Source organism: Acinonyx jubatus, chromosome A3 (assembly GCF_027475565.1).
Source record: "Acinonyx jubatus isolate Ajub_Pintada_27869175 chromosome A3, VMU_Ajub_asm_v1.0, whole genome shotgun sequence".
NCBI lineage: Eukaryota > Metazoa > Chordata > Mammalia > Carnivora > Felidae > Acinonyx > Acinonyx jubatus.
This window is the reverse complement of record NC_069388.1, coordinates 16,372,439-16,384,372: the sequence shown is the minus strand read 5'-3', so window position 1 is coordinate 16,384,372 and position 11,934 is coordinate 16,372,439. Positions and strand designations below refer to the sequence as shown.

At 40.6% G+C, this 11,934-nt stretch overlaps 1 protein-coding gene across 1 annotated transcript in view; it reads left to right on the top strand.

Annotated features, from left to right (window-relative positions):
* Positions 1-1,381: 1,381 nt before the first annotated feature.
* IFT52 (intraflagellar transport 52) overlaps positions 1,382-11,934 on the top strand; it is a 33,321-nt gene continuing 22,768 nt past the window's right edge. The window contains exons 1-6 of the mRNA XM_015065400.3: positions 1,382-1,536; positions 3,282-3,406; positions 4,263-4,350; positions 7,965-8,094; positions 8,379-8,454; positions 9,543-9,614. Of these exons, the coding sequence (XP_014920886.2) occupies positions 1,516-1,536; positions 3,282-3,406; positions 4,263-4,350; positions 7,965-8,094; positions 8,379-8,454; positions 9,543-9,614 (512 nt within the window). The 5' untranslated portion in view covers positions 1,382-1,515. The remainder of the gene's footprint in view (positions 1,537-3,281; positions 3,407-4,262; positions 4,351-7,964; positions 8,095-8,378; positions 8,455-9,542; positions 9,615-11,934) is intronic.

Genomic DNA, 11,934 nt, shown 5'->3' with positions numbered 1-11,934 from the left:
TTGGTTTTATAGGAAACACTGACTGCACATCAGGCAGAAGAACTCCAAACCTGTCCAAACTGTCGAGTGGCACGCCCTATGTACCCTTTCTAGTAGAATATATCACTTCTTTTTTTTAATGTGTACTTATTTGAGAGAGAGCATGCAGGCACAAGCAGGGGAGGGGCAGAGAGATAGGGTGAGAGAGAATCCCAAGCAGGCTCCAGGCTGCCAGCACAGAGCTCCACGTGAGGCTTGAACTTAGGAACCATGCATGAGATAATGATCTGAGCCAAAATCAAGAGTCAGATGCTTAACCAACTGAGCAACCCAGGCTCCCCTCACTTCCATTTGTATTAATTTCACACCAAAATACAGCATCTCCACGAAGAGAATTCTCAACCATCCTCTTCACTTTTTAACTTTGCAGTGGCAGTAGTTGTGTAAAGGCAACAAGAGTTGTGTGTTTCAAGCTCCTAAGACTCCTACTGCTCTGTACTTAACTGAAGATTGTAACAAACGTAAATGTGAACCAAAACCGTGGTGTGTCTCTGCTCGTTTGCGCCGGTGAGGCGGCGGCACTGCACACAGTCCACACACTCTCAGGGCAGGCAAGGGCTCCCCTGGAACAAATTGTGGCCTGTTGGTGGTTACTAGAGCCTGGTTTTTCATTTTGATGGCGATGGCTCTTTGGTGTAGCAGTTCCTTCTCCAGCCCATGCCTTATCAATATTACTCCGCTCATCCGGAGCGCCTTTCAGATCAGCTCTGGACCCTCACAGCTCCCTTAGTGCAGTTTATATTTTCACTGTTTGGTCGGATCTGGCCAAGGTCCAACTCCCCGTCTGGGAAGGCCTAGAGGGCGAGTTCACCGTCATATCCTGGGCCTAGCACTTTGGCGCTCAGAGATGCGGGGCTAACTAAAGAGGAAGAACTATCTCGAGTGACCATTCGCACCACTAAACTTGTCCATCTTTCGCGGGGAAGGCTTCCCGAGGTGCCAAGTCGCCGAAACCCTTCCACAGCACGCATAAGAACCTCTCATCTGGCGTTTCCGACAGCTAGACTTCGTCCTCCACTCTCCGCCCGGATTCGTCCCGGAGCTGTGCGCCTGCGCTCTTGGGAGTTGAGGATGGGGCATTTCCCACCCGCCACCGCCGGAAGCCTTCACTTTCCTCCCTCAGGGTGGAGCGAAGTTTGGGCCCCAGGGTCCTACTACTTATATCAGTCTCCAATAATACTTGATATTAAAGTACGAAACGAGATGGGTTTATTTTTGGCCTAAAGTTAATTCACGTTCGGTTTGGGTTTACCCCTCAACCAATGTAATGGTACAGTCCCATATTAGCTCCGCCCCCTGACCTCCAGCCCCGTGACGCTCAAGGCGAAATGGCGTCTTCCGTTCTGTCGTCATCACGTTGCTGCGGAGGTAGGTCCACGCCGCAGTGCACGCCTCCCCAGCGCGCTGCCTCGCCTACGCCGTTGCTAAGCGGCCTTGGATACCTGGCCGCAGGATGCTGGGCGGTGTCAGGTGAGGATGGTGGTCACTGGGCCTCAGGTAAGAAGGGCTCCGACTGTGATGGGCCGGCATGGCCGTTGTAGCGTCCTGGGAGCTGGCGGGGGCCTCGCCGGCCTGTTCCTGGGGCCTCTGGACCAGTCTTGTGGAAAATCGAGGTCTTATGAGATAAAGTAAACTGAGGCCGCAGATACAGGCCCGGATTCCGAACTTCGGACTGCATTCGAATCTCCGTTGCCTGTGGCTGGGCTGTTTAGTTCTCTTGCTGAGTATCAGAGAGCATTGTGTCATCCCGTTTTCCTAGGAATCCTAGGAAATTGTTGGGAATTTGTCCTACAGCAAAAATAACGGCAAAGACAGACGTGTATAAATTCCAATAGGGTTTGTGAAGGCGAAATAATTGAAAAGATGTTCATGAAAGCAGTGGTGGAGTTCATTAGGGCATAATCATGCACTAGATCATGCAGCCACTATCCTAACCATGGAGACTTTTAGTTAACTGAGAAAGGCTGGATAGGGTATTGTATGTACACATTGGGAAAACAATAGTGTACAAGGATGGTTGGAACATGGAAAGATAGTGATGTTGTAATCATGAGGTTTGTTTTGTTGAGCTTACAAAATGATTTTAAAGTTCAATTGGAAGAAAAAATATGAGACTAGCCAGGAAAATTCTAAAAAGTTAGTGAGGATTAGTTCTCCAGCACCACCAGATATTATAACATATTATAAAGTTATAATAATTAAAATAGTATAGAAATGAGCAGGAACTTACATGCAGATAGAAAATAATGGAATTCAGAATAGATCCAAATACAAATACTTCTAGAGATTTATTATGTAGTCAAGGGGTATTTCAAATCAGCATTAAGAAGATGGTTTGATGTCAGGCAGCTTTATTGTAATTAAAAAAAAATAGTAATGAAGCTTATTTTGATCACCCAAATAAATTCCAAACAGACCAAATTTAACTTAACCACATAACAAAGTACTGGAAGAAAGCATTGTATTTGTAAACTTAGCACAGCAAAAAAAAATTTTTTCTAAATATGTCATGTAATCCAAAAGCTAGAAAGGAAAAGATAAATACTATTGACTCCAAAAAATGTAAAACCTCTGTTTGGCTTCCAAAATTCCACCAAGCCAAACCAAAAAAGCTACTAGAAGCTGAGTCTAAAGACAGGTAAATCTATGAAAGTAATTAATGTCAGTTAGAAAAATATTAAACCAGGGGCGCGTGGGTGGCTCAGTCAGTTAAGCGTCCAGCTCTTGATTTCAGCACAGATCATGATCTCATGGTTAGTGAATTCAAGCCCCACATGGGGCCCTGCAGTTTGGAGCCTGTTTGGGATTCTCTCTCCCTTTCTCTCTGCCCCTCCCTCCCTCATGCTCTCTTTTTCTCTCAAAATAAATAAATAAACATTAAAAAAATAAAGAATCTGAAGGGCTATACCCCACACTTAACAGTAGTTAGCAGTCAGAAATCAGGTGGGCATCATGGTCTCAGGGCATAAAGGTAGGGTGATGGCAGGGCAGGGTCCTGAGAATAGGCTGGTGGGAAGGCCAGGGCCAGAGACAGGAAGCAAAAGCCAGAGATAGCCTCAGATTTCTGCAGCTGTGAGTATGCATTTCACTCTCAATCTTTGAGAATTGTAGGGATTTGATAACTAGGTTGCAGCTGTATTTCCTCTCTTGATAAATTAGAAGAAGACTATTTTTTCCATTTATGGTCTTTCAGAATATTGTTTGTTGTTTCATTTTTTCTGATCTCTTCTTTTTTCCATAAGGTAACCATGGAGAAAGAGCTTCGGAGCACCATTCTTTTCAATGCGTACAAAAAAGAAGTATTTACCACCAACAATGGCTATAAATCCATGCAGAAAAGACTTCGGAGTAATTGGAAGATTCAGAGGTGACCATATATATTGTTTTCCTTTCTAAGTGATGACAATAGCCTGCTGGTAATATTGGAAAGTCTTTACTTTCTTATGTAAGAGGTTGTTTAGGCAGGAGAAATTCAATATGAAGAACATTCAGAAGTAAATAAATTGATTATAGAGGCGCCTGGGTGGCTCAGTTGGTTGAGCAACCAACTCCTAATTTCGACTCCAGTCATGACCCCAGGGTCATGGGATTGAGCCCTACGTTGGGCCCCTCACTGAGCGTGGAATCTACTTGAGATTCTCTCTCTCCCTCTGCCCCTCTCCTCTGCTTGCTCGCTGCCTCTCAAAAAAAAAAAGTAAATAAATTATTATAAAAACATATTTTTTTAAAGTTGGCAATTAGTATATTAAGTTGTCCCCCAAATCACAAATCAAATAATTATTCTAATTATACATACACAACTTTTTAAGAGGTTAGAGGCTTTCTCCATATTTTAACTTCGGGCAATACTTCAGTTTAGGGAAAGGAAAGATGAGAATTCCTCTCTGCCTTTGTTGTGTGTGTAAATGGTTTTTCTTAATGGGTAAGGTTATTTAATTATACAAACTAATGTAGAGTTGATTGAATTAGTAGTTGGAGGACTCTTTATACTCTTGTATGTTTAATTTGGGCATCTTGGCCTAGGGGAAGTATTTGAGCAGAGGCTGATCTCAGACAAGCCTGTAGAGGGGATTCTCACTTTGGGAGAGAGGCTGTACCTGTTACCTCTAAATCCCTTCATCTCTGGGCCTCTGTGGCCTCTGGTTCCATACAGTCTAGAGGCTAGAGTAATTCATAAATTGCTTTAAATTATGGATCTAATACTTTAAAAATCCTATTTCTAGTTTAAAAGATGAAATCACATCTGAGAAGCTAATTGGGGTGAAACTGTGGATTACAGCTGGGCCAAGGGAAAAATTTACTGCAGCTGAGGTAAGTAATATCCAAAAACAAGAAATACAATGAGATGATTGGCACATGAGCTCTGAAATTCCGGATATGAATCCCACTTCACCATACACTGTATCACCTTAAGGTAATCACTTTCATCTCTTTTTTCATCGTGGAGTTGTTGTGATCATTAACTGAGATAATGCATATAAAGTGCCAGACACATAGTTGAGGCTAATTAAATACTAGCCATACTTGTTTGCCACATTTGAAAATGGGAAAATTCCTTTTAAATTTAAGCTGTTTTTAATTCTATTTCATAGAGTAGACAAACATAAAACCCAGAACACAAGTATTGGTAAAAATGTAGAGAAATTGGAACCCATGTGCACTGTTGATGAAAAGGTAAAATGGCACAGCCATTATGGAAAACAGCATGGCAGTGCCTCAACAATTAAAAATAGAATTATCATATGATCCAGCAATCCTACTTCTAGATATATATCCAAAAAAATTGAAAGCAGAATCTCAAAGAGCTATTTGTACATTCATGTCTAAAGCAGCATTGTTCACAATAGCCAACAGGCAGAAGCAACCTAAGTCTACCAACAGATGAATGGATAAACAACAAAATGTGGCATACATGTGATAAATTACTATTCAGCCTTAAAAAGAGAGGCAATTCTGATACATGCTACACCATGGGTGAATATTGAGGATGTTAGGCTAAATGAAATAAGCCAGTTACAAAAAGACCAATACTGTATGATGCCATTTATACGACATACCTAGAGTAGTCAAATTCATATAAAGTTAGAATCGTGGTATTTTGATAGAGGTTACATTGAATGTGTACATTGCTTTGGGTAGTATAGACATCTTAACAGTATTTGTTCTTCCAATCCATGTACATGGAATGTTTTTTCCATTTCTTTCTGTCATCTTCAGTCTTTATAGAACTAGAGTGTATTATGCTAAGGGAAATAAGTCAGAGAAAGACAAATATCCTATGATTTCACTCATATGTGGAATTTAAGAAACAAAACAGATGAACATAGGGGAAGGGAAGGAAAAATAAGATAAAAACAGAGAGAGAAACAAACCATAAGAGACTCTTAAGGATAGAGAACAAACTGTGAGGGTTGTTGGAGGGAGGTGGGTGGGGAGGTGAGCTAAATGGGTGATGGGCTTTAAGGAGGCCACTTGCTGGGATGAGCACTGGGTGTTATATGTAAATGATGAGTCACTGGGTTCTACTTCTGAAACCAGTACTACAGTGTATGTTAACTAACTTGAATTTAAATAAATAAACTAAAAGAAAAAAAAATCGAGGTAGCCAGTGTTCGAGGAGGGGGAAATGGGGAGTTGTTTAATGGGTATTGAGCTTCGGTTTTGCAAGATGAAAAGAGTTTTAGGGATGGATTGTGGTGATGGTTGCAAATAATGTGAATGTGCTTAACACTACTTAACACTACTTAATAGTTAAGATGGTAAATTTTATGTTATGTGTATTTTACCACAACTAAACAGAAACCCCAGAACACAGCAAGAGCCTTTCTCACAGAGATGTGAAAGTGCTTTGGTGCTCAGGGAGGGTTGTGGGGAGTAGGGAGGTGGTGGCAGGGTGGCACCAGTGTGGTCCAGTCTTCTGCTCTGACTTTGGATGGGGACATAGGGAGGAGGTCTACAGGGAAGCATTTCTGTTCTTTTGTTTGTTGACCCAACTGCAAGGCCACCTTGTCACCTGAGAAGAGACATAACTGATCAGATTCATTGAGAGAAGGAACAGGAATTCCTATTAGGAACATGGAGGTGGCCAGCTGCCCCCACCCAGTGAGAGCCTGAGGGAAATGTACACACAGTGTGCAGTGGCCTGCAAAGGAATACTATATTCCATATTCCCCGTTGATTTGGAGTGGCCTCACGCTGCACGCTACCTCCCTTCTCCTCCTCCTCTACTCCCCTCCCCCGCCCCCCAACTTCCCTTCTCCAACTAGTGAAGACAAAGAGACGTGAGGAGGTTTTGCTGAGGAGCAGGCAGTGTCAGGAAAGCCAGGGCATCTGGAAAGAGGGTCAGAGATAGGTGCCTGGTCCTTTCCCCAGGAGGGAACAGGCACTAGGTCAAACCTTACTTCGAGCTCTTAGAGATGGAAGGCAGTGGCTTCCACATGATAGAATCCCTTGAGAGGCATATTTAGCCTAATAAAATGTTCTCACACCAGACCAGTTCCTGGCACCTTGCCTTCACTTTAGAGGTGGAGCGAGGTAGGAAGGAAAGGCAGAAGCACTTTTAACTTTTTTATTTTATTTTATTTTTAAATTTTAGTTAACATGCAATGCAACATTGGTTTCAGGAGTAGAATTCAGTGACTCATCACTTTACATACACCTTTATTATTCTGAATTGAAAAGCCCAGGTAATATAACCCACCACCATTGAAAAAAGTGTCTCAACTGTAATGTAGTTAAAAAAAATGAGTTATAAAAGAACATGTGTACTTCAAATTGTCAATGTTTTGGTGTGTATAAACACTAGAAGAATATCAGTTTGTTACTGCTTGAGCATACATACACTAGAGCACCTCTTGATATTCCACATTTTGAAACAAAGGCTAAATAGGTATGTAGGATCCCCATGAAGGGCACAGTCTTGTGCAGAGTTCAGGATCTGTGAAATTATGTCTCATTTGGGAGCAAGCCCCCTTGGTGATGTTAACTGTTGCACTATGTCTTCTATATTTGGGGGGCTGGGAGAGAGAAGGAAATCCAGGGAGTGTGCAAGAGCACAAAGGTTTGTCTGTAGTAAAGCTGGGCTGGGCCAGTGGTTTCCAAAGTGGGATGTGTGTGATCAATCACTGAGGTGCCGGGGGAAATGATATTTGTCATATCTTTATTATCCTTCACATTTTTCCTTTTTGGGAGTATGTTCTATAATTATATAAATATACATACTTTACTTTCACATTATTTGCTGTTGGGGTGCTTGAGGAAAGTTGAGGGACTATTGGTCTAGACCACTCACCCCAGGTTTTCTCAGGCTGGGTCAGCAAGGTCAGCCCTAGATTTTTCTCCCTTCTCTAGCTTTGTGAAAACAAGAGAGAGCTTCCTAGAAGATAAGCAGATGCCATGCGTTTCTCACTAGGGCTTGATCAGTCAGTGACTTGACCAGAATTGCTCCCTGGGGGTGGTGTACAATACTCTCATCCTGAGTCCATGGCTGGCAGGGGAAGGTATGGTCTGGAGCGATAGTGTTCAACCACGGGTGATTTTTTTCTACACACTCTCCCCTGGCCCCAGGGGACATTTGGCCATGTCTGAAGACATCGTTGGTTGTTGGCAGGAGAGGGTTGGTGCAATTGGCATCTGGTAGATTGAGACCGGGGATGCTGCTCAATGACCTGTGAGCTTCTTTTAGCTAATACTTTCCACTTTGAGTTTGCTTTCCAGATAGTCAGTGTGGAAAATGTCAATTCAGTTTGAGTATTTTGGGACTTTGTACTTAAAAACAAGCTTGAAATCCTACATAGAGAGTACATTTTATATATCTTACAGATATTTATATTTAAGTGCCTCATAGATTTATTTATTTTTCTTCATAGTACTTTGGACAGAAGTCTTTGGGGTATATTCATAGATTTTTTTTTTCTTTTATGTAGTTTGAAGTCCTGAAGAAATACCTTGATGGTGGTGGTGATATCCTTGTGATGCTAGGAGAGGGTGGGGAATCCAGATACGACACCAATATTAACTTTCTCCTGGAAGAATATGGAATCATGATTAATAATGGTAATTATTATCATTTTAGTAGAGGTAGCCATTTCCTATTTATTATACATACTGTAGTCCTCTGGACCTAATAGTACAATGGGAAGAGCCCTGGGCTGAGGGTGCATGGTCCAGCATTCTGATCTCAGTGGCGGTCTCAGCCTTCTGGGGCTAGGCTTTTTCCATTTATAAAGTGGAAGGAATTGCAACAGAGTTCCAGGGTTTCTTACAGGTCAAGTTTGTATTCATCTAATATCAAACCTATTTCTAATTAAGGTGCAACTTCCTCTCTTTGCCCTTTAAAGATGCTGTGGTTAGAAATGTATATTATAAGTATTTCCATCCTAAAGAAGCTCTGGTTTCCAATGGAGTCTTGAATAGGTAAGCATGTTGAAAGCAGAAATGTTTTTACAAATAATTCCTATCTTCTCTCCTCTCTTCTCACACATTCTTTTCGCTGGCCCTTCTTTCTTGCCTTTTTGTTTTATTTCACCATATTGTAACTTATTTTATTATATTACTTCTCGTTCCTCAAGTTATATTCCTCCCATCTTTTGAAACCTTATTCCACATTCACCTTTTTGTCAGTTAGAATGCATTCAGCTATAAGCACAGAAAACCCTATTCAAATGGGATTAAACAATAAAGAGACTTTACTGATTCATGTCATCGAAAAGCCCAGAAATAGGGCAGGGTTAAGGTGTGGATTGAAAATTCATGATGTTGTCGGGCTCCAGTTCCATTGCTCTCCAGTTCTCTTGGCGTTGCTCTCCTTTGTGTGTGGGCTCAGTAGTTTTAGCAGTTCCCAAATTTATATCCGCACGCCACATCATGAGAGCCTGTCTTGGTCACAGCGTTCCCAGCAAGAGTAGTCCTGCAATTTGCTCTGGTGGAGCTGGCCTAGGCCACATGCCCATCCTGAACTGGTCACTGTGGCAGGAGACATAGAATACCCTGATGGTATGGTGAGGTCATATTCTCTACCCCTGGAGCCTGGGATGAAGTTAATTTTTTTTCTGATTTACTGGATCTTAGAGGATAAATTAGGGGCTTTGGCGAAGTGGGAGATGAATGCATGAGAGGAACACCATCAGGTGGCCTCTGTGAGCTTTTCCCTATATTCAAAAATTTTCATTCCACGCTTGAATTCGCTACATGCCAGGCACTCTGCTGAGTCTGATGATATGGAGTCTAGAATATAGGACTAGAATGTGGGTCTAGTCTAGAATGTGGTCTAGTATATTGATCCTTCCCTCAGGAGTCAAGAAAGAACTGATTCTCATATTTTAATGTTAACTTTTGCAAGCTACACAAAGTGGTGTAGGTGTATAAATGTACCTTTATTTAAATTTCAAGAATTACATTTTGAACAAGTCTGAAAAATGCTTGCAGTTCATTCATACTTATTATTAATGAATGGGGTGTGAAATTCTAAAAATTTTTTGTTCACTAGATTTTTTTTCTTCAAGGGAAATCAGCCGAGCTGCAGGGAAGGCTGTGCCTGGAATCATTGACGAGGAGAGCAGTGGAAACAATGCCCAGTGAGTGTGTTTTCTGAGGCTACCTAAAGAGGATGTATTTATCATTTTAAAGAGTTTTCTTTTTCAAGTGAAGAGTTTTCATTTCTGATTACAAAAGTCATTCTTACCAAAAAAACCAATGTGAATAGTTCAAAGGAAGAAAATAGAAGCCCTCCACTTTGTAAATGTATGCTCCTTTCCCCAAAGATAATTATTCTTTTTTTTTAATTTTTTTTAATGTTTATTTATTTTTGAAGGAGAGAGAGACAGAGTGTGGGTGGGGGAGGGGCAGAGAGAGAGGGAGACACAGAATCCGAAGCAGGCACCAGGCTCCGAGCTGTCAGCACAGAGCCCGATGCGGGGCTCGAACTCACAAACTGCGAGATTGTGACCTGAGCTGAAGTCGGACGCTCAACCGACTGAGCCACCCAGGCGCCCCAAGACAATTATGCTTAATACTCTGGTATTTAGATTTCTAGATTTTTTTCATATATAAAAATACAGATAGGTACCATATCCTTTTAATGACTAGATTAAATTTGAGTTATTCTAAGTTATCTAACCAATCTCCTATTACTGAACATTTAGGTCATTTATGACATTTTGCTTTATGTATTTATGTATTCATTTATTTATTTTAAAGTTTTTACTTAATCTCTACCCCCAACGTGGGGCTTGAACTCATGACCCTAAGATCAAGAGTTGCATGCTCTTTTGACTGAGCCAGTCAGGAGCCCTGGTGATATTTTGTTTTAATAGTTAAACCTAACGTTTATTGAACACTTACTCTGTGACAGGAATTTTTACCTCTTTCTAATCATCACAACACACTAAGATTATAGACGAGATACCAGAGAGGTTAATTGCCCAAGCTCACTTGACCAATAAGTGTCAGAACTTAGTTTTAAACTTCTGCTCCATGGCCTGTACTCTGAACTTCTGCTCCATGTTGATATTACAAACAGAATTTTATACTTGTTACTATAAATGAAGCACTTGGTGAATGTCTTTGTATGTACAATTTTTGTGCACTTATACAGATATTTTAGTAAGGCTAGATTCATAGCATTAGAATCTCTGGGTCAAGGGTTTTCCAATTGATGCATTGCCAAATGTGATACTTTGGTAAATTGCCCTCCAGGTAGTTTATAGCACTTATTGTCCCTATGAACGTGCTCCTTTTTCCTCTCTTGCCAGCTTGCAGTATTCTAGTGAAGGCGATATCTCTTTCTTTTAATTTGCATTTCTTTGATTATTACTGAGTAGGATGACCTTTAAAATCTTTTGGCTGATTGCATTTCTTCTGTGAATTTCCTCTTCACTACTTTATGCCCATTTTTATTGTGATGGTTTGTCTTTTCTTATGCATTTATAAGACTTCCCTGTGTTGCAGATATTTTTTCCAGTTTACCTTTCTATTTTGAGGGTATTTCACCCCATAGGACTTGAACATTTTATGGAGTTAAAGCATATTATAAAACTCTAGTGATTAAAATAATGTGGTACTAACACAGAAATAGTGAAAAATAAATAAATTAGAATCAGACTCAATATATATGAGAGGTGGGAATTATTAGTTTATAGTAAAAGTGACGTTACAAACTATTGGAGAATGGATAGCACAATTGCGGGTAACCATTTGACAAAATATTTCCATTTTCACAACACACTCATATATTTCAGATGGATTAAAATTTTAAATGTTAAAAATATAAAACCATAAAAGTACTAAAAAAAAAGTATGGGTGAATATTTTATAATCTTAGAGTAGGGAAGATCTTTCTTAGGATAAAACCAAGGTAAAGTCGTAAAGGGGAAAAACGTACGGCAATATATATCATAGAGTTAATATTATTGATATTCAAGAACCATAATCTAATTTTTTTAAATTTGTGTTCAAGTTAGTTAACATATAGTACAATAAATTCAGGAGTAGAATCCAGTAATTCATCACCTACATATAACACCCAGTGCTCATCCTAACAAGTATCCTCCTTAATGCCCCTTGCCCATTTAGCCTGTCCCACCACCCAAAATCCTTCTAGCAACCCTCAGTTTGTTCTCTGTATTTAAGAGTCTCTTATGTTTTGTCCCCCTCCCTGTTTTTATATTATTTTTGCTTCCCTTCCTTTATGCTCATGTGGTTTTTTTCTTTTTTTAATTTTTTTTTTAAATGTTTATTTATTTTTGAGAGTGAGAGAGACAGAGCATGAGTGGGAGAGGGGCAGACAGAGAGGGAGATACAGAATCTGAAGCAGGCTCCAGGCTCTGAGCTGTCAGCACAGAGCCCAACATGGGGCTCAAACTCACGAACCGTGAGATCATGACCTGAGCTGAAGTC